Here is a 23425-nt window from a genome sequence, read left to right on the forward strand (position 1 = left end):
TTTTTCTATAACAATAATGTTAGAAATAAAAATTTGGTTATGAAAATAGTTCACAAAATCCTATTTATTACATAATATTCCAAAAACACAATATTTCAGCCCTCCTTTATTCATGGATTCATTTTTTCGGGGAAAATGTATTTGATCTCCCAGGATCATCTTTCAGAATCTCAGAATTAAGGGGCACTTGGATGCCATCTAGTTCCTGAAACAAGAATTTGTTCTATAACATTTCTAACAATCCTGCCTTTACCTGAAGACCTCAAGTAAGAGATAACACATAAATTCCTAACGTAACCCATTATATTCTGGAACAGCTTTAAAACTGAGGACATTTTCCTTTACATACAGGATATCCCTTTGGTCACCTTTTCATTGAAAAAAGAATTAACCTACCCAATATCAGCACCACCACATGTCATGGAACAGATTGCACCAGGTAAGTTGTTGTCTTCCAAAACTTTGGCCACTATCCTAAAGAAAAGAAACATTAGTAAGATTCTGAATTTTTTTTAAAGGTCATTTCTCTAAAACTCCCACCTTTTTTTACTCAGAATGCTGGTTAAAATGTTTGTGCCAAGTTTTTTCCCTGTCATTCCTCAAGGAGTGGCATTATCTGCTCATTATTCTAGTTAGTTCTTACTTTTTTTTCACAACATGACTAATATGGAAATATGTTCATCACAATTACACATGTATAACCTATCAGATTAGTCACTGTCACAGGGAAGGTAGAAGAAAAGGGAGGATGATAGAAAAATGTGGAACTCAAAAGTTTACAAAAAGATGAATGTTGAAAACAATCTTTGCACGTAATTGGAAAAAATAAAATAACATTAAAAGAACTCACTGATCCATGACATTTTCCCTTCTACTATCTATTCCTTAGCTCATCCAGTATCTGATCCCTAATTTTCTGGAAACATCTTCTGACAGCAACAAATCCCTAAGTGTAAATATCTCACCCTAAATTTTTAAAAATTTTCCAACCCAGATCTCAAAAGACAAAAAAGAAAATCTGCTTTATTAATTAAATTCTAGGTACCCTAATATTCATACTTTGGCCTAAAAGAATTATTAACTCCTGACACTGTTTGTGTAATCAAACACACTAAATACCCAAACCTTTTCAGACCCTATAAAAGCAATGCAAAATCATAGAATCTAGAATTGGAAGGAACATTTAAAGATCATCTAATATACATTCTTCATTTTTTTAGGAGGAATAAACTACACATCAATAATAACTTATTATCCCAAAGTCACACAATTAGCAAGTAACACAATCAGCATATCAACTCAAGTTCTTGAACTCAAAATTACATGATAGGATATATGACCTGGAGAAGTAAATAACAGATAGTAATCTAGTTCTTTTTGGTTTTTTTAAGGGCTTAATATCTTAGGTGACAAAAAGAATGCTATAGATTGAAATTTTATCTACAAAAAAAATTTTTCTTTTATCATTCACATTGCATTTTCAAGCATGTAAGTATTACCCAAGTAGTCCCTACATTTTGAAAATACTTTCTCATAAGAGAACTGGCTATTTTGCAATTAACAAAGGGGAGTTTAATCCCCTTCTCAGATTTTTGCAGAATCCAAGTTTACTGTTTTAGGCAATCTAAGTTCCATATTTAGATAAATGATCTATTACATTAGATTGCAAACCAAGGGCCTAACCATATTTCTGTGGTTTGGATCAAATCAAAATTCAATCAATAAATAAACATCTATTAAGCACCTATTAGGTGCTTATAGGCACCATGCTAACTAAGCATTAGGGATTGAAAGAGGCAAAACATAACCCCAGGCCTCAAGAAGCCCATTGTCTAACAAGGGAGATAACATGCAAACAAACATATACAAATTAATACAAATAAAACTATACATATATATATGTATATATATACATACACACATACATATATATATACATGTATATGTATGTGTGTATGTGTGTATAGATATATATAGAACAGGAGATAATTAACAGAGAGAAGCTATTCGAATTAATAGAGTTGGCTCAGTTAACTTGGACCCGCACCTGCAGTTCATAGGGCCCCTTCTCTGGTGGGGCTGCCCCTCCCCCTACCCACCCCACCCATGCCCCCGCCACTGAGACCTGTAATGTGACAAGGTCAAGCAGGGGGAGGTGGCAGGGCCCACCCACCCCCAGCCTGGGGCGCCCTCTCCCCATCCCCATCCCCGGAGGGACAGAAGGCAGAGCCGAGGCCTCTTCTTCTTGGACCCCGATGAGTCTCAGAATGACAGCTCAAGAAGTTCATACATCAGACTTTGAAAACTGGAATTAAGTGCAATGATAGATATTTTTGTGTACAGATAGTGCAAAAGGCAGCACTAGCACAGTTTGGGCCTATCATTGTTACCGAAAGTTTACTTCTGCCTTCATGTGCTAATGCATATAGTACTATTGGAGATATAGAAGATGAAAAAGATAAGAAAAATCATCAAAACCAACTTTGGGTAATGTTGGGTGAAAAATTAGTCAACAAATTCTTCAACTACTTGATAGTAATGGAAACAATTTGGGAATGATGCACCGAGCTGAAGTGATTCGACTAATGGAAGAACATAACCTGAGATTTGTTTTACAGAAAGACAATGCAGATCCTCCAGTGTACCAGTTAACGAAAGGAAGCCAGATTCATGAAGAACAGCTTCGACTTAGAGAGAAAGAAAAGGTTCAATTGAAAGCAGGAGGAACTGTTTAATGATATTCTCAAGACTATGCCTGAAATTGCTACCTTTGCATCTTAAGCCCAAAATCACAAGAGGTGCAAAAGCTGCAACCTGTGTTTTTTGTCACTTGAACAATAAGGAAATGAACGAATATAGGAAAAGTAAAGAAGAGACTCAAAAAAATAGTGATAATATGGGATCAAATATTCTGCAACAGTGACATTTTAATAAAGAAAAACTTTCAAAGAAAAAAAAGAATTAATAGAGTTGGGGAAGCTTTCCAGAAAAAGGATGAGAATTTAGTTGACCCTTAAAGAAAGCCAGGAAAGCCAGTAGGTAATTTGAGGAGGGAGAGTATTCCAGGCTTTGGGAACAGTCAGAGAAAATGCAGTCAAGAGATCAGAAGTCTTATTCATGGAACAACCTGAAGGCTAAAGACACTGGATCAACAAGTATGTGACAGGGATAAGGTATAAGAAGATTGGAAAGGTAAGAGGGGAATAAATTAGGAAGGCTTTGAATGTCCAATAGAGCATTTTGCATTTGATCCTGCAGGCAATAGGGAGTCATTGAAGTTTACTAGGGAAGGGGATCACAGAGAAAGGAGAGGCAGTGAAAGAACAATGATCAAGCCTATACTTTAGGAAAAGCACAGCTTACATTCAGTTATCCACTAAATGTAGACATGTATCGTGGGTACTGAGGATGGTAGGAAGGGAATATAAAACATAAATAAACCATGGCCCCTAGGCAAAAGAAATTTACATCACATATACTTACTTTGTGACAGCTACACTAATAAGTGAAGTTGTTGGTGCTCCTTTCCTTTAAAAGAAAAGAAGGAAGAAAATTAATTTTGCAGGATCATTTTCTATAGAAATCAAAAATTAAGTCATTCATGAGAAACAAGTCACTACCAAAGTTATTCTTAAATGAAAATAAATGAACCTAGTAGCTAAATTAAGGATTTACTGCTAATTAACTTGAACTCTCCATGTTCTCCCAAAAGGTTACAAGTTTTCTAACTTAGAAACGACAATCACCTTCAATCCAATTTCCATCTTTGGCCAAGAGTTTCCAAGGAGACAATCTGGTCTTGCTAGTACAAACCTGATTAAAAGAAATTTTTAATTTCCTGTTCCCAAAACATACCTGAGAAGGCTATGGGTAAAAGATTTATTTTATTTTTCCAGATCTGATTACTCCAAGAATAAGGAAGATGGTTACATCAATAAGAATTGATAAGCAGATTCAACTGTCTTACTTTTATCTAAAAGACAATCTTTGAATATAACTAAAAGTTATAGAAAAAATGGTTTCTTGGCTTGCAACTAATAGAGTAAATAGAAAGCAGTTCAAGGTCAATCATTTTGATTTTCCTTATTTGTCAATCAGAGAATGCTAGCAAAATGAAAGCTATTGATCACTGGCAAGGTCATAACTTTTCTAGACCTTTTTTCCTTCTGTAAAATGAAGAGTTTCAGCTATCTGAAAGTAAAAGTACTATTATTTTTAATACTGAATGTGATAAACTACTTGATAGTAATAATTCATTGTATCTTTTCAAAAGAAAAAAGTATTTGATTTGTTAGTATGCATATTGTCTAGAATTGTAGAGAAATTCAAACTTTCTTCTTACTAAAAGAAAAAAACTTTTAAAACTCTACCTTCTATTCAATAGTATGAGTATAACTTGTAATAATAATGGATGGGTTATAACATTAATGTTTACCCTTCATTTTTCGAAGACCCAAGACATCAGGGAAGTGATACCATGACAAATATGTGAACTGTATTTGAGTGAGGGGGTGCTGTATTAAGTTACCAGCCTCATTTTCTCCTCCAAAGTCACCTGGATCCAATGTCCAGATATGAACAGGATGACTGAAGTTGGCCCTGGCTGCACAACAATCAGGGTTAAGTAACTTGTCCAAGGTCACACCATCTAGGGGGATATCTAATGGATAGAGTACTGGTCCTAGAATCAGAAGGACTTGAGTTCAAATCCAGCCTGACACTTAATAATTACCTAGCTGTGTGACCTTGGACAAGTCACTTAACCCCATTGCCTTAAAAAAATAAAAATTTTTTTAAAAATAAAATGGTGGCACTTTATACATGCTAAATGTTTAAGAAATTGATAAAGATTATCAGGGCAGCTAGGTGACGCAGTGGATAGAGCACCGGCCCTGGAGTCAGGAATACCTGAGTTCAAATCCGGTCTCAGACACTTAATAATTACCTAGCTGTGTGGCCTTGGGCAAGCCACTTAACCCCATTACCTTGCAAAAAAAAAAAAAAACAACTAAAAAATAATTGATAAACATTGTAATAGAGAGAGCATCAGGTTGTTTGCACCCTGGTCCCTAAGGGGTCCTGGTTCTAAAAGTGAATAGCTACAGGTGAGAAGCAACCCTAGCAGGTCACAACTCTTGAGGTCACAACTCCTGGACTTGGAAAACTGTACCCATAGGTACAAGGTAGGATTGGCAGTTCATAAGTGCAGACCAATCTTCCTTTACCCATAGCTCCTACTACACCAGAAAAATATACAATAAATATGGCATTTTATCTTGAAAAAGACCCAATATTGGCTTATGAAAGTTGTTCTCAGAATAGAGGGGCAAGCTTGTAAATTATTTTGAAGAGGTGGAGTTTTTTGTATTCTCACTACTTCTTGAGAATGAAATTACAAATAAGCAAATGTGAAATTAGTGTTCCCTAATATATCAATCCTGTAGAACAATTTGTTTTCAAAACAACCATTTATAGCAGAATTAACTATACAGAATTCTTTATTTCTGACTGCTTAGAGCATTTTTCTTTTCTTTTTTACTTTTACTTTGAAGTTCTGAATATTCATTTCAATACTCAAGAGAATTTTCATTTTCACTTTCAAGAAGTGACAAGTAGATCCTTTCCAATTTCACCTTACCCCTGTGGTTCTAGGAGATATGTCTGAGATAATATTTTCCTCTTATGATAGTTTTAAATACCTCTCCATGATATTCTCCTTCCAGTTGTTTTTCTATAAGATATTTTATATTTTCTTCTATTTTTTTAGTTTCTTGTGCTTAATATTTTCTGTTGTCATGGAGTGGCTTCTTCTATTTGGTCCATTTGAAGTTTTACAGATTTTGTTATTGAGGCAAGATTTTATACCTCTAGTGCCAAACGTCCCTTTTGAAGTCTTTCATAACTTTTCTGATTTTTTCCTCTAGAAATACCATTTTAAAAAATTGTTTAATTACCATTTAAAAAAAAGCCAAAACTTTTGCTTCATCTCTTCCAGAAATTCTGGCTAAACCTGTTTACAAACTGTGTTTTTCATTATAGATTTCCTTGTAGATGTTTTAGAGTCAAACTGTTTTGTGATTTGAGCATTCAATAATTGCTTTTAATGGTGGTGTTCTTTTTTTCTTTGCTCATTCTAGAAGAATGTAGCCTAGAAGACTACTTCCTCACTAGACTATATATTACATCCAGGCCAAACTTTTAAATAAATATTAATCTAGTCCAGGAGGTTCTGCAATGGTTCATGCAACCATGCATACCATACACAGTAAATTCTTCTTTGACATGGACTCTTCATTGGATCTCTTTCAAAGGAACATAGATTTAGACCTAGGCATTTAGAAGATTGAATACAAGCTCTCATTTTAGAGATGATGATGAAGTGACTTGCCCAGGATCACACAGAGACTACTAAGTGTTTGAGAGGTTAACATAGGAGACATACCTTACTCCAAGTCCTGTGCTCGATTTGCCTATGCTGCCTCTCACCATATCAGTGGTGGAAACCATTGAGAAATATACATCTCTGTGATGTTTCATTTTAAATTTATGATCAGAGGTTCACTGAATAGGATTTTTTTCTTTTGTTAGAACTTCAAAGAATTTTTAATGATTGATGTTATAGATGACATCAGATAGAATTTAAGGTTAGAGTTCTGCTCTACCAATTCCAGAAACTTCTTCCTTTCTTTCTTGAAAAATATTTTAATCAACCAAAATCCTCCTTCACACTCTTCCATCTGAAACTCCACTCCACAAGAAAAATAAAATCTATAATAAACATGTATCAATCAGAACAATTTTCTACCATGACCAATGTCCGAAAGAAATTTGTCTCATTCTGATTCCTTCACTTCTCTACTAGGAGGTAGGTAACAGAAATCATGGTTGGTCATTACATGATTAGAATTCAGCTTAATAGTATTACATAACATTTACATACCATAATTTATTCATCTATTCCCAAATTTATGGTCATTTCCTAAGATTAGCATTCTTTGCCTCATAGAAAAGTTATAAACATAAATAAATATAATATAAATATAACTATCCTTACAAGTTTGCTTTGCTTAGAATTTCTCTTTAAACTACCTTTTCTATAATTCCCTTATCTCTTTGCTCCTTTCCCTCCAACTTCGCTGTTTATTAATATATATGTATGTATATATCCAACTGTATGTGTGTTTTTCCTTCCTTTGATCTGTTTAGATGAGAGTGAGGTTCAAGTGTCAGACATTTAACTCCTTCTCCTTTATTTATAACTTTCTACTTACATACCCTGATAATGTGAATTAATTTTTCCTAATCTCCATTTTTCTTTCTCCCAGTTGTATTCCTCTTCTCTCTTCCCTGGCCTTACATAATTGAAGTTCCCTTTACAACCACTAATCAAAGAGTTCAGAGAGGATATGTATATCATCTCCCACATTTAAATGTAAGCATATTAACCTTGTTTAGCCCTTTATCATCATTTACTCATGTGTACGTTTTTATAGTTCTCTTCATTGCTGTAACTTAATCTTTTCATCAAGAATGCTTAGAAGTCCTGTATTTTCATTAAAAATTCATTTTTCCCCATCAGACTCAGTTTTTCTGGGAAAGTTAATTTTGTTATAATTCCATAAATTTTGCCTTCTGGAATATTATCCTATAAGTTCTCCACTCCTTTATAGTGCTATGTCATGAATTCTTTCTTTTTTTTTGATGATTGCAACATTTTTTTTCATTGACTTAGAAACTTTGGATTTGGGGATATAATGTTCCTGGGCATTTTAATTTCAAGGTTTCCTTCAGGAGATGAACAGGGGAGTCTTTTAATTTCTGTTTTGCCCTCTTGTTCTAAGAGAAGTGGGCTGTTTCCTTTAAAAAATAAAACATCTAGGCTCTATTTTTTTCTCTCTTTTTTTTAAATTCAGATAGTCTAATGGTTCTTATGTTTTTCTCCTCAATTTGTTTTCTAGATCATTTTGCTATGAAATACTTTATATTTACTTTCTTATTTTCCAGTTTTTTGACTGATCTTTCTAGTTGCTTCATGGACTCACTGACTTCTATTTGGGATTGCTCTAATTGTTAAACTCTTATTTGTGCAAGATATGTCTTGTGTTAAGCTATTAATTTCTTCTCCAATTCTTTTTCCCTCAGTTCTCATTTGTTTTCCAATTTTTTTCCTCAAGTATTTTCATTTAATTCATAAAAACATTTTTTAACTTTTTAATTCATTTCATCTCTTTCAGAAATTCAAGTTAAAGATTTTCCCAACTATGTTTTTCTCTGGGATTCTGTTCCTTTTTGTTTGGCATCATTCTCATCATCTGAGTTTGTGTTTTAAGCTTCCCTGCCATAATAGCTCTCCTATGGGGGATTATTTTTCTTTATCCATTTTTTTTAGCCTTCTTCCTGACTTCAGACTTGAAATTTAAGTCTAGGCTATTTAGTACTTCTGAAAGGAAAGTCTAGATAGTCCTATTATTGCTTTCTTGTATTATTTCCAGTATCTCAGGAACACCTCACACTAGGGACCTGCATGTTTTTAGTGCTCCCAGAATGGGTTGATTACTGCCTCCTTGATTTGAATTCCAGAAGATCCTGACTTGAGTCTGCATCTGCTTCTAGACTCAGCCCCTATAAGTTAGCTAAAAAATTATTTTGGTACCAAGTGGCAGAACAATAGGCTCTCCTTTGGTGTTGGGATTCCTGCCCTGATTATTCCTCTGTAAGCTGGGTTAAATGCAGGAAATGAGACCCTGCTCTGCACTTGGGGTACCTGAGTGGAGCTGCTACTATTGATTTCTGATCTTTCTCCTTGCTTAATATACTTGCCAGGGCTCCCCTACCTGGGAATCACATCACTAGGTACTTGTTTTCTTTTCTCAATTCATCTAATCTGTGACCTAGAACAGTTTAGTGGGCAACCAGACTACCAGTTCACACCTGTCCCTATAGCAGTGTCCTGGTATATGTCTAGGGGTGCCCTGTGTGGATCTGGGACCTCCTCTTGCTGGAGAGCTTGCATACAGGCTCCTGGCCAGACTCCATCCCCAGTGTCTGTAGACTTCTCTAACTCTCCATGTTGAGTGGGCCAAACAAATAACTGACATCATGACTCTTTTTGGAATTCATCAGAATTCAATCTGGAACATTTTCTGGATCTGTTTGAAGAAATTTTTGTGGAGTAGAAGGTAGGGAAACTTAGCTTGGCCCCACCTCTCAAGGCTTTTTCATATTCACCAAAAGCAGACACAATAGAATCTTTTATTTTCTGTATCTTTTAATCGACCACAAAATGGCAAATATATTATCCAGTATTCAAGAGTGTTTCTCACTCTTGAATACTGCTTACAAAGTCTGCTTCTTCCTTCCTAATCCCCTTAAAGGGAATGACCTTGATTTGTGTATAGATGAATGAGATAGGACAATAAGCACATAGGTTGTAGCTGATGTCCTAGGCCACCTTTTGTTAAACCATTGCTATTTCCTCTCCCTTCTTGCATATTGATCTCTCAACACCTTCACAATTTTGATGTCATATGTGATGCACTGGTATTGTGATAGATGTCAGAGAGAATACTTAAAGGAAGTTTAGGGTGAAATCATGAGGGGTGAAATCAAGCATGGATAAAATATCCATAAAATTGTAATATAAACAAAGTAAAGCACAAATGTGCATTATTAAAGACAATGTTGTAACTCACATATCTGAAACTGTTTAAAAAAAACAAAAAGGAAAAGAAAACTGTAAGTCCTACCAAAGGCAGACATTCCCACAGATCAGAGCAATGGCATTATTCCAACCATACACTGCCACTGGGAAGTTGAATGCAGTAATGATTCCAACTAAACCCAAAGGATTCCATTGTTCAATGAGGGCATGGCCAGGTCCTGAGTGAGAAAAAATAGAAATTATATTGCATATGTTTGATAGATTAGGTTTTAGACACATACACACACACATTTGGAAGAGAGAGATTATTTCTGAGAAGTAGACTGGATTAATAGGAGCTGGGTTAGCAATAAATAAATCAATCAAGAAATATTTAATAAACATTTATCATGAGGCATTGATGCAGAATGCCAATTACTGACAGGTCAATCAGAGACAAAACTGCTTATTTTACATGAAGACATTTTGCATTCCTCCAAAAAAAAAAAAAGATGGCTACAGACAAACAACAGGACCCTTTAATACTGGCTATAGCTACAAATGTCTTAGCTTGTGTATTTCATCATTAAATATGCTTAGCCACTGTCTCCCTCTTTCAAGAACATTGATTAACAGGTTACCCTCATGCCTGAATTTACTCTTTCCTTACACAGTCTAATTCACAGAATACTTCACTCCCTTTAGGACTCAGCTAAAGACTTTTTTTTTTGAAAGGCAAATGGGGTTAAGTAGCTTGCCCAAGGCCAAACAGCTAGGTAATTATTAAGTGTCTGAGACCAGATTTGAACCCAGGTACTCCTGACTCCAGAGCCAGTGCTTTATCCACTGCGCCACCTAAAGACTTTTGAATGTAGGAGCTTTTTTGTGTTACTGCCTTCTTGGAAGTCTGGTGAAACCTTTGGATCTCTTCTCAGAATAGTATTTTTAAATGTACAAAAAAAAAAACCTGTAATCCATTTTCTTGGGCTTTAGCTTTCCTTTCAGTCCTTTTGTAACTCTCCTAAGAAAAAGAGATACGGTCTAAGAAAAATGATGGAAGGCATTAGTGAAATTTAAAAGAAATCAATTATATTGAAATATATTATCAGAAAAATTTTAATGTTGATGGATTCCAAATTAAGAATCATTGTAAAGAGAACTTTGCATGATTCTCTCCAAATGCAAGTGTATAATCTCCCTAAATATTGTGGAAACATAACCCTATTTTTTAGCTCAAATGAACTATTAAGAAATAAATATTTCTGCAGTCTAAATAAGGAAGGAAATGTTACGAGTACTTAAATATCTTGGAAGCAATGCCCTCCATCTTTTTTTTTTTTAGACTTAATCTCTTTTTCTTAATAAAAGGTCTGGAAGAAAAGCTAAAGCCCAAGAAAATGGATTAAGGTGGTAACTATACAGAGACCAAGAAATATCTTCCCATTTGTTCAGATCATTGCTTTCTTCTGAAGGCATAAGAGTAATATCCCACCTAAAGGTAGTATATTCTTTCCCCATTTCCTAAAGGATTAAAGTACTGATGAGTGAGAAATATCTTTGATTACTTCAGGGCAGAGAGGACCAGTCAGAGGAGAGACTTGGAAAGGAATAGTCAAAAAGGGAGTTGTTTTAGGAGGATGATTCTTGAGGGGCTTTCCTGAAAGATTTCAATGGTTATCATTCTAGTAAATGAAAATGTACTAATCTTAAACTGAATTTTATACAATAATATAAATTATGGTCTATTCAAGATTGAAATAAATGTTGCTTCAAAAATTCTTGTTAGATGTCATATTAGAGCATTTTTCTCCCCAAGTAGAATAAAATTCATATTAGAATAAGATATAATTATTTCTCAGATATCCAAAATGAAAAATACAGTATTAAAATTTTTTCTTTGACACTATACTACACTTATTCTATTTGAATAATATGTAATGTTTTCCCAATAGGATGTAACCTTCTTAAAAGCAGAAACTATTTCATCTTTGTATCTCCTCTGCCTGGCACAAAGATAGCTTTTTTTTAACAGAAAAAAATAAAGTAAAAATCTTTGTGCTAACTTGATATTTTCTTAAAAAATCTAGAAGTAGTCACCTAAATTATTTGCTTCTTTGTAGTATCAGAGCAACAGTAGATGCACTTCCAAATTTTTCATATCAAAATTTTTAAAAACACTTGTTCTCAAATGGAAAAAAATTATTAAATTGCAGAGTCCAGCTGATAAATACACAGTTAAACATATACTAACTACATATGAAGAATTTTCCCCTATTCTTTTTAACAAGCACATTAATTACATATTCATACATGATGGTATCTAGAAAAATTTTAGTAGCTCTATTTCTTCCTAAGTAACTCAATTTATTTGTTAAACTAATGGTTTTGCTAGTGAAATGCCTGATTGCAGTTTTTATAATGAGTTTAATAACTTGCTTACTTTCTGAAGGCAAGATGGGTCCTCCAATCATCCGTGATAAGCCAACAGCATAATCACAGATATCCACATATTCCTGAACTTCTCCAACACCTTCCACTAAGATTTTTCCCATCTCCAAAGATACCTGAAAATAAAAATCTGTATGTATATACTAATTTAAAAAAATTTAAAAACATGAACAAACCTTTCAACTTCATAAGTGAGCTTAAAAAAAAGTCACCTACAAAAAAAGTAGAAAGCAAGCAAGTATATAGTAGGCAAAGATAAATAAAATGGATTGAAATAGGACAAAAAAGCAAGATTATGAAAACTTTCTGAAGGACTGAGTAAAAGATTTGAAGAATGAGAGACAGAGGAAAGTTTACCAAACCCTTACTTAGCACTTCTATGTAAAAATCATAGCACTAGGTACTAGAGGAAGATATATGTTAGAGACTGGTAGGTATAAATAAATATTAGGTTCTAATTCCAACCCTCATGGACCATACAATCTAGTAAGGACATGACACATTCATTTAACTGTAAAACAAAATAATACAAATAATAAGTATATAGAAGTGCAATATACAAGGTGAGAAGTCTAAAAGGCAAAAAAAATCACTAAATAGACTTCTGATTTCTTCTAGATTCAATATGCTGAATTCTTTCAGATGATAAAAGTATTATAATGGGATAGTTAAAGTTTTTTGGTTTTTAAAAGTATCGAATGAAATTCAAAAATAGATCCAATTTATATCAAATCTTGTATTATAACTAATAAGAACTATAGCAAGTTTTAATATGTATAACTTACATGTCTTTTTAATCATTTATTTATAGGAAAGTTATCAGTAAGAAATCAATTTTTTTCCCATAGAATCAATTTCAAAAGGTCAAAATCCATTTTTTGTTTCCTTAATCATTTTTTTACTTTTTTGTTCCATAAAGTTCATTTTAAAAATTGTGATTTTTTTGGCTTTTAAAAATCAATCTTACAAAAATAGTAACACAGAGCAGCTATAGGTTGGCTGGTAGGGTTTTTTTTGTCATATTTACTTTTAAAATATCTTACCAAGTTTCCTAAGATTTGGATCTTCTGTCGCAAGGCTTCACCAATCTGTCTTACTATTTCTCCTCGTTTAGGGGCTGGAATCTATGTAAAGAATGATACTTTACTGAACAATTCAAAAGATGAAAACATAAAAAGTAAACAGGATATCAAATCTGTTACTGCAGTAAAATTCAAAGCATGACTGATTTGAAAGTTTTTTCAAAGGAACGTTAACACTCCTCTTACCCTCACTGCTTGGGGGAAGGGGGGTAGTTTTTATGTAACTGATCACAATCTGTATAGAGCTCCAGTATTTTTTCATATATAATCAAGAATATCAAAATACTCATTAACTTAAAACATTTCTAAAAACATACATAATGGCAAACTTATTTTTAAATGACAATTCTAGCTTTATCAAAAAGCATTCAACCTACCAAAGGAATATTATACAGAACAAAAAATATATATATATTAAATTCATTTATAGAAAAAAGGTTGAGAAAGGATAGGAAATAGTGATAAAATGGTATTTGAATAATATGAGGTCAGGAGGGAAGAAGAAGCTCTTATGGAATGGCCTCAATTTACTCCCCCACCCCTTACCCTGACTTAAGGAAAGCTACAATTAAAAACAAATATATATATATATACACACACACACACCATACTATATATATTATTATTTATCAATTCTTTCTTGGAGGTAGATAGCTTCTTCCTTCATAGGTCCTTTGTAGTTGGCTTGAGTATTTATCATACTCAAGATGAATTAGCCATTCAAAGTTGTTCTTAGGACAAAATTTCTATTAGTATGAATAAAGTTCTCTTGACATTGTTCATGTTACTCTTTCCTTATTTCATGAAAGTCTTTCCATGCTTTTCTAAAATCAATTAGCTCATCATTTCTTATACCAATCATATACCAGAACTTGCTTAGTCAATCCTCAATTGAAGGGCATATATCATATTAGCCAATCTGGGTGATCCTTAATACAACTATTTCTGAATGAGTATTTTTTCCTAAAATATACCTGATGAGTGATATATAGCTTTTGCCTGAACACCTCCTATAAAGGACACTTGCTATGTCATGTCACCTTATGAAGACAGAAACCTATTCCACTTCTGGATAGCCCAACCATTTAAAATGTTTTCCTTAAAATAATCACAAATTTGCATCTCTGTAATTTCTGCCCACTGTTTCTAGATCTGTCCTCACAGAACAAGTAATATCTCTTTCACATAAAAAGTCTAAAAATATCTGAAGAGCTATCAAATATGCCTCCGTAAGTCTACTGCTCTCTAAGCTAAATATATCCTACCTAATATTCTTTCTGTGAGTAAAACTTTAAATGCAAAGTTAAGGTCAAGCACTTTATCCAATAGGAAGTGTTATTTTTCCTGGTCTATGTATGTATCCTAAGTAAATCTTTACATAGGCAAAAAATTATTTCAGTACAAAATTTTCATGCATTATTTGTATTCACAATCTTCATTTAATTATTAGTATCACATCTTTGGATACTGTTCTACTTATTTAAGAAAGATAAACTCAGCTTAACCAATTCCAAGTCAAGAACATTTTTTGTCAAGTGAAGGCCACTAAGTTCTAATTTATACATAAACAAAACTTTGCAGCAAAGTTATAAAGTTTGCCCATTATAGCTTTCTGATGAAATAACTGGATCTAACCTATAATTGTTCTTGTATCTTATTCTTTTCTTAACTATAGAATCTCCAGGGTCAGGATCTTCCTCCCAGACACCATCCTTAACAAGGTTCTCTGGCCTGAGAAATTGCAAAGTAGATAACAAAGTAGATAACAAAAAATATGTGAAAGCTCAATTCATTTCAGAGTCTCATCCTTTTTTTGATCTTTCTATAGGATTATGGAACAAGGTCTCCACAAGGTGCTTCAGAGAAGCTATCTGATCCATTTTAAAGATGAGAAAACTGAAGTCCAGAAAGATTAACAGACTGTCCAGAAAGATTAACAAACTTGTTCAAGGTCACACAGATAGTAAGGATCAAAGACAGAATATGAACTCAAATCCTCAGCAGTTTTTTCTTTTGAAAAGTCAAGTAAACATGTTTGGACTGGCAAAATAACCTCTAAGTACTACGAAGCACATTAATTAACCATTGCCTCAGGTCACTCTCTGTATCCAGATGACTCACCCAGGCAGATCAGATATGTAATAATCACTATGGCAAGGTAGATCAACACAATACCTTTAGAAAGAGTTATAGGTGGGATCTTTCCCTTCCTAGAAAGGTAGATTTCATTTCCTCCAAAATTAAGTTAAGGCAGCATTCCACCAACCCAAAGACTTTTTAATCCTTAGTTATCAACACTCCTATTCTCATTTATTTAGAACATTGCACTAAATCCTCCTACCTTGTCCCTACAACATGTTCTTAAAAGAAAAGTAGAAGCAAATGAATTATGTTAATTAAGTGTACAGAATTGCTTACATCTGCCCATATTTTCCAGGCTTCTTTGGCTTTCTTTAGTGTTTCTTCATAATCTGTCATGTTGGCCTGGTTGAGGGAATAACAGGGAAAGGGGTAAGCAAGAAAAAAGGCAAGAGAAAAGGTTACTAATAAACACTCAGACTATAAGATGTATTTTTACATATATATTTATATTACATTTATATATTATATTATTATATTATATTATATTATATATTATATATTAACATTTATATTATATTAACATATATATTTATATTATATTATAATATAAATTTATTTAATATTATCTAAAATCATAGGAAGATGAGAATACAGATGCATTTTATATATCTATATATACACATACATGTATATATCTGTATCCATTACATGTGCCCATGTCTATATGCATATATATGTGTGTAAAATACATCGGTGTTTTCATATTTCTAAGATATCACTGCAAAAAAAAATTTTACAAATCCCAAGGATATATAATGAGATAAGACAGGTTTTTTAAAAAATAAAGTTAACTTCCATTTCCTCCTTCCTAGTCTAAACTCACTTACCTTTTCTAAAATAAAACAAATCACAAGGTGATTCACAGAATATAACCAAGTAGTCAGTAACATATCTAGTTCTTTCATGGCCAAAAGAAGAACTTATCTCATACCGTTTACTAAGTAGCATTCATTTAACAAACATCAATGCAATTGCATAAAATTGCAAACAATTAAGTACAAACAACCTAAATTCACAATAAATTGGAAATAATCAACAGAGAGAGAAAAGGAACTAAAATTAGGGGAAACTGAGAGAAGCTTCCTGTAGAAGATGGAATTTTAGCTAAAATCTGAAGGAGAGCAAGCAAATGAAACAGTTGGGATGAAAAGAGCTATCCAGGCTTGGGGGACAGTCAGTGAAAATTCTGGAAGCTGGGAGATGAGTCTCTTGTTCAAGGTTTAATGATTATCTGCAGGCCACATGGCCATGTGAAGACTTTCATTGTTTTTAAAGTTTCTGAACTGGAGTTTGGGGAAGCATGCTGAGGGTTTTAAAAGAGGGATACTAGTGTTGTAACATTCTGACAAAATTTGTACAGAATGGGAGGAATTAAATAACCTAGATTGGGATTATAAACTGTTTAACACAATTGTAACTTTTGTGGTTTGGGATTTTAATGTTATTTAAATCATGTATTGTTAAAGCCTAGGATTAATGTGATTGCATTGAAGGGCAATAAGGAAAATATAAAAAAGTATGACCCTTTCTGGGATAGATCTGTGGGTTCAAGAATAATGTAATAATGGAAGGATTGCTTTGTACAATCCAGTAATTTGTGTGTTACTCTTATTGCTCTTCTGTTAGACTGAAATTAATAATGCATGTGGGAAATTTAAAGCTACCTAAGATGTTCTAATGGTTAAGGAATTCTGAAAAGTAATTCTGTATGTTGGGGGCACCTAGATTGTCCAGTGGATAGAGCACTACGCCCTGGAGTCAAGAGACCTGAGTTCAAATAGGGCCTCTGACACTTAGCAATTACCTAGCTGTGTGACTTTGGACAAGTCACTTAACTCCAATTGCCTTGTCAAAACAAAAATAACTATTTGTATGTTGAGGATGGCTAGTAGCTAAACAATTTTATGTTTATAAGTGTCTAGTTACATAAGTGAATTGGGAATATTTTGGAATAGATAGATAGATATACACATATCCAAAGCTGTGGCTATTTGCTTCAAAATAAGTGCATAATATGAGAAAGATATAAACACAAGATAATTTGAGATTTTTTTCTGTGCCATCTCCAGGTCAACAGAGGCATTTATTTGTTGTAAAATACAATGGGTTTAGAAGGCAGTTTCTGCAGCCAAGGGGAATGTGATCTAACATCTTTAGAGATGGAGTAGATATGATTTAGACAAAGGGATGTCTCTAGTAAGAGGTAAGAGATGAGGTCTGTAGGGCCAGTCATAGTTAGAATGCCTGGTTTTAGGCAAAAGGTCCAGGAAGGATACTCAGAGCTTTAGGTGGGGGTTTCATTAATTGGGACTCCATTAAAATTATAATTGAAATTTAGTGAATTGTATTCACTGGAAGTTCTAACTAGGTAAAACAACTATTTTAAGATCACAGGACCTTTGATCAATTTTCTCTTATGTCAGATACCAGGAAAGTAAACAAAAGAAAATGCTACTGGGTAAATGTCATGTTCTTGGAGCCAAGGAAGCCAATGTGCAAAAAATGTCAGGTGAAGGGTTGGGCAGCCAAAGGCTGAGGTTAAACCCCTTTGACTTGATTCGCCAAAAATGACATTTGGATGATGTCTCACCTGGAAGAATAAATCTGTTCTAAGACATTTTTTATCCACATGACCTCTGCCTGGACACTGACATTCAATATATCTATAAAGGAATTTTCCTTTAATGTCCTGGATCTTTAGTTAGTTTTACTATGCAAACCAGAAAAAGAAGTTTTTAGGTGAACTGAATCTAATAGCCAGAGATGGGTTAGGTGTCTGGCTCTGACACCTGCTATCTGCTACATGCTAAGATGGGAATTAAGTTTCCTTAGATTTTGTGCTAGAAAAGGATATTTAAGTAAGAAGAAGATGGGAAATTCTTGGGATAATTACAGTTTCAAGTTCTAGTTTAAGGAAAGGATTGTGAGTTAGATAAGTACACCAGGAAAAGGAAAATATGGGAATATTTTGAAAAAAAATCATTTTGGTTAAGGATGTTTGAGTCATTATTATAAAGAGAGCAAAGGTTAAAACTGTTTAAACCAGATGCTGAGTACTCTTAGAACAAAGATGACTCTTGAATGTATATTATGTCACAAGCTTGAATCAATGTGATAATTCTCATTGGGAGTTTGCTCATGTAGTAAAACACTAATGGAAGTTTACTGTGTTCAAAGTGAAGTATGTGTGTCAATATGGCAATAAGGTCAATTGATAAATTGTAATAAGCTCCAGAATCTCATTGTTTTGTGATGGATTGATCTGAGTAAGATATGTAAGCAGGTTTTTGGTTTTTTGTTGTTTTTTTTTTACCAGAAAACAAGGTCTAAACTAGTCACCAGAGCTGGAGAGGACTTTTTTGGAACAGATTCAGAAGATGAAGAACATTGGATGCCTCCAAGGGAAAAGAGAAGAGAGGAGAGACACTGAACTAGTTCATCTCTACCATCTCTACATATACATTGTTTCTCTGTAACTTCCCCTTGACTCTATGTGACACCCCTACTTATGCCCTTCTCCTTATGGAAAGGAGGGGAGGCAGGGTGAAAATGTTCTCCATGGCATGATTATCCTACGTGAGTCTGTATATCCTATCCAGGGAGATTCCTATCTCTGATTTAGACAATAGGGTATTAGTAAAGGAGGGAGGAGAATCTAGCTGACAGAAGTCAATGCCCAGTCTTTTGGTGTAGCTAACTGTTGGACTTGAGATAGTTCACAGCAGTTTGAGAATTGGCCTTGGGTGGCAGTACCCCCTGGGTCTGGCCTAGATTCTCAGCTCCTGATCAGAGGTGTACTGTGGCACAGGATTCTGATCCAGGGGATCAGATATGGCCTATGACTGAGTCAGTTCAGGGTACCTATTGCTTACACCAGTCTGGCCAGGATATTTTCTTGGATAGCAGCAAATGTCTGGACATGTCCAGAAGCAGGGTACATATATTCTGGACTGTACAGTTTAAGAGATAGGTAGCCTCAGACTCATGTGAGATTAATGACAGTACCTAGATCCCTTGTAAAGATGCACAAACTGGGGAGCTTGTTAAGGGAAACTGTGATTATGAGTTAGTATGGACTTACAAGGAAAGTGTTGAAATGGCCATTTGCAAGAAAAAATGATTTAAGGAACATCACTAGGTATATTAGCTATTCTTGGGGTTGATCCAATGGCATAAAATCATGAATTTAGTTTGATTAATTTTGGAGCCAGGGGGACCTTTCCAAAGACATTGGTATGAAAACTTGCCAGTGGAAGGAGGTACAGCAACTTTGGAAATGTACCTATTATCATGATGATTATATGGCCTATTTAAAAGGACCCCTTGGAAGTAAGATGGAACAGCATTATCCATTTATTGAAAACCCAGGAAACTATATTCCTGGAAGACCAACTAGCACTAGAGGGACATTACTGGATTTGTAGGACTATTGCCTACACCCAGTTGTCTAAAGAGTTGGTCAGGGAGTTGCTATATAGGGTTGATCAGGGAGTTGTTATCTAGACTTAAGGGCCTGCTACCTGGGCACAGGATGAGAGTTAGGGTTATGGAATACCAGTTTAATATTCTGACTAGACTAATAAGACTCCAAGCTGTAGTGGAAAAATTACCAAACAACTAAGGCCTTGTACTTCCTGGCTGACCAAGCCATGCTAACAAGAGAGGCGATTATTCAACATAGATTGGTTATTAGACTACCTGTTGGCTGAAGAAGGAGTCTGTGGTACACAGAACTTATCAAAAAGATAGATGACAATGTACAGGTGGTAAAGGAGATAAAACCAGGTATATCAGAAAATTGACATGCGTTCCAATCCAAACCTGGACAAGTCCATTTAGTATTTCTTGGATGAATAGGTTTACTGGTTCATGGTGAAAACAATTACTGGGTATCTTACTATTGACCCTAAGTGGAATAATCCTATTACCTGGGTATGTCTCTGGTGAATGATCCAGTTAATAATTCGAATAGTACAAAATTTTATCAGTAAATTAGTACAGGTATACGACTCTAATAAGGAAGAGGTAAGATATTGATAGGAAAAGTCAGTAGTCCTATAAAGGATGAGGATTGTGATTTAATTTGAGGAAGACACTGCTGATGAAATGTGAAAACCAAGTTGTTATTAAAAAGAAAAGGGGGGAGTTGTGAGGAATGCAGGGTGTTAGTCTTCACAGGGTGGGGGGGGGGGCCTTTAGGGAATCTATTATAAAGGGGGAATGGCCCAGCCAATCACAAAACTGGGAGTTTTCCTAATCTGTTCCAGAGATGGAAAACCCAAGACCTGTTCTCACCCGGTCAAGAGTGACTTAAGAGATCCTGACCTAATGCAACTGAGTTTGTGCAATTAGGTAATTGAATATTGTCCCACATACTCCCTGTGAGGATTATAGTTCATCACCATAGCATGTGTCCTATGATGGAGTGGGAATCATATTAGGGACATGTCATGGAATGGGTGGACCTCTTAGATTCAAACTCTGAGAGCCTATGAAAATCCAAGAGGGAGGGGAAAATTTCTGAAGACCATAAACCTGATGTTGGAATACCACCTCATGCCTCACTCCAGATGAGGTACCTGTATCCTGCAGGAATCATGAATAAAAATCTACAATTTTCTCTCACTCTAGCAGGCTTTTCTTTCATTCATTTATAACAGCAGTCAAGCTTAATAAGCATGTTTCCTTTCTATTAAAACACGTAAATCTTATTCTATTTCTTTAATAGAAACAAAGTTATTAAGATAAATAATTTACTGATTCTTTTATTTTTATTGCATTTTTTCAACATTAAACTGGAATTCACTAAATTATATGCTGAGATAAGTTCAAATCTCTTTCTGGCCAAATTACTAGCTAATTTTCTCTAAATGCATCTGTTACATAATAAATCCTTTTCCTAATTTTTATGTTCTCTGAGATTTAATTAAAATACTTATCCTTTGTTCACATTATTGGAAAGGTCTAATGTTTCTAGTCTATTCTGTTGATTTAATTATCTATTTTTTGCCCAGTAAAAGATGACACTTTCAGTTCTTAATAAATGCCAATTTTTTTTAAAGTATCCTCTGTCTTGGGCCTTTTCATTATTAATTACTACATGCTCTGTATAAGCCCAAAGAATTTATAAAGCCAAATAGAAAGTATAAACTAATAGTCTACTTACCTGTCGGACTCTTGCTATAGGTTCATTGTTTGCTGGACAATAGCTTGTAACAACCTTTTAAAAAAAATCTGATTAAATTATGTTATCAAAAAAAAGAAAAAAGGAGAGGGGTTGTAAATCCAAGACTTTTGAGCTAGACCAGTAAATGTAAGATTCCCAGGCTTATCTATGGGAATCATAATCATTCTTTATTGAAAGCACTGATTATTTGGTAAGGTCCTTTCTGGCAAGGTTCAGAACATAGTACCTAGCTTTTTTAAGCTCACTTGTAAAACACACAAGCTCCCAACATGCCTCTTATTTTTCCCTTTTTAATATTTAATCCTAATTATGCAAGAGGCATCAGTTAGTCCAAACTCATCATTTTAGAGGAAAAGAACTAAGTCCTGGTAAAGTTGAAACATGCCTAAGGCCATGACAGTCTTTAAGCAACAGAATGGGATTCTGAAACCAGGTGCTTCCATTGCTACTTCCCTCTGGGAAATTTTGCACCCTTAGGGCTGCTCACTTTAAAAAGAGTGATAATGATCTTCCCACTCCCGCCAGATAAAAAAAAAAAAACCAAAAAGCACTGAGGCTCACTAAGTTAAAAAAAATTTTTTTAATGTTAATCACTTCTGAAAGAAGTCATAAAAATTCCCTAAAGTACAATGTTCTTTCTAGAGCATTTCACAGTCTAAGATACATACTAAGGCTGGGGAAAAAAGGCTATTTCCCCACCAAGACAGAACCTACTGCAAATAACTTGAGTTTGCAATAACTTTAAATAAATATTTACATTTCTTCCTCAGAGTTCATGATTCTAAAGTTCAGGAGTTCAAAAAGTATCATCATCACAATAAAATAATAAAATTTCAAATGGTCCTTATAATGCAACTCCATCCCAAAAGGGCAATGACTTTTGCAAAACAGAGAAGAGTTATGGCCTCCGGATCAGACTTCCAGGAGCCCCACGCTTACCTCTCCTCTTCCACCCCAGGTCCCATTATACACGCCTTCATTTTCTTCTTTGAGTCCCAGATCTTTCAGCCAGGAGTACTGGGGCTGATTGATCAGTAAAGTAGACATAAAGGCCGGAGAAGATTTGTGCCAGTATCTTAGGATCTTCCTCCTTCCTAAAAAGATTGACCGAGAAAGAGAAAAGGTTAAAGGCAGCATAAGGAATACAATAAGTCTGTGATCCAAGGAAGCAGTAAACCAGAAACCCACCCCTGGCCCACGAGGCTCCAATTGGCCAGCCCAGAGCCCCGCCCGGATGGCAAATCTGGCCAACTCAGCTCAGCTAAAAGACTTCTTTCGGAGATCTGAGCTCCTCCCCAAGGGAAAACGGCAAAAGAGAGATTCTTAGAGGAATTAAATTAGTTACTGCCACCTACTGTTTAGAATAATAAAACCATCCTCCCCATCCCCCCAAAATTTGCTACCAATCAACATCAAGGTGCATTTATTTATGAAGTGTCTGCTCAGGGCCTGGCACCATGTTAGTCTTTGGATACAAAGAAAAGCAGAAATACCCCCCTCCCCCACCCCAGCCCTCTTGTATTTCTAATGGAGAATGTCAGTGAGGAGGAACAGAATAGATGCAAAGTAAATGGAAGGTATTCTCAGATTACCCTCTCTGCCCCAGGGAGACTGAGAAGCAGGAAGGACTGGCAGGAGATAAGATTTTAAATGAACCTTGAAGGAAACTAAGAAGTCAAGAGACTGACTTGAAAATGCAGAGTATTCCATGCAGGAAAGACAGTTCCTGCAGAAGCATAGAGATGGGAAAGATGTATCCTTTTCAAGAAACTGCAGGTAGGATAGGTTGTTGGATTTCAGAGTGGACAGACGGGAGTAAAGTGTAAGAAAAACCAAAAAAAAAGTAGGAAGGGGCCAAGATTGTGATGTGCCTTAAATGTAAATGAGATTTTATATTTGACCATAGAAATAACCACCCAGCTAGGA

General features: G+C 34.7%; 1 protein-coding gene and 1 pseudogene across 1 annotated transcript in view; one reads left to right on the forward strand and one right to left on the reverse strand.

The window, feature by feature from the left end:
- The window catches only part of ALDH7A1 (aldehyde dehydrogenase 7 family member A1), a 43301-nt gene extending 20613 nt beyond the window's left edge, over positions 1–22688 (reverse strand). Inside the window, exons 1-8 of the mRNA XM_074207189.1 lie at positions 22439–22688; positions 21479–21532; positions 15589–15654; positions 13132–13212; positions 12081–12204; positions 9747–9879; positions 3484–3528; positions 397–474 (exon numbers count right to left, since the gene is read on the reverse strand). Of these exons, the coding sequence (XP_074063290.1) occupies positions 397–474; positions 3484–3528; positions 9747–9879; positions 12081–12204; positions 13132–13212; positions 15589–15654; positions 21479–21532; positions 22439–22636 (779 nt within the window). The 5' untranslated portion in view covers positions 22637–22688. The remainder of the gene's footprint in view (positions 1–396; positions 475–3483; positions 3529–9746; positions 9880–12080; positions 12205–13131; positions 13213–15588; positions 15655–21478; positions 21533–22438) is intronic.
- On the forward strand, positions 2107–2923 carry LOC141503376 (translation initiation factor IF-3, mitochondrial-like; annotated as a pseudogene).
- Positions 22689–23425: the final 737 nt, after the last annotated feature.

Source organism: Macrotis lagotis, chromosome X (assembly GCF_037893015.1).
Source record: "Macrotis lagotis isolate mMagLag1 chromosome X, bilby.v1.9.chrom.fasta, whole genome shotgun sequence".
Taxonomy (NCBI): domain Eukaryota; kingdom Metazoa; phylum Chordata; class Mammalia; order Peramelemorphia; family Peramelidae; genus Macrotis; species Macrotis lagotis.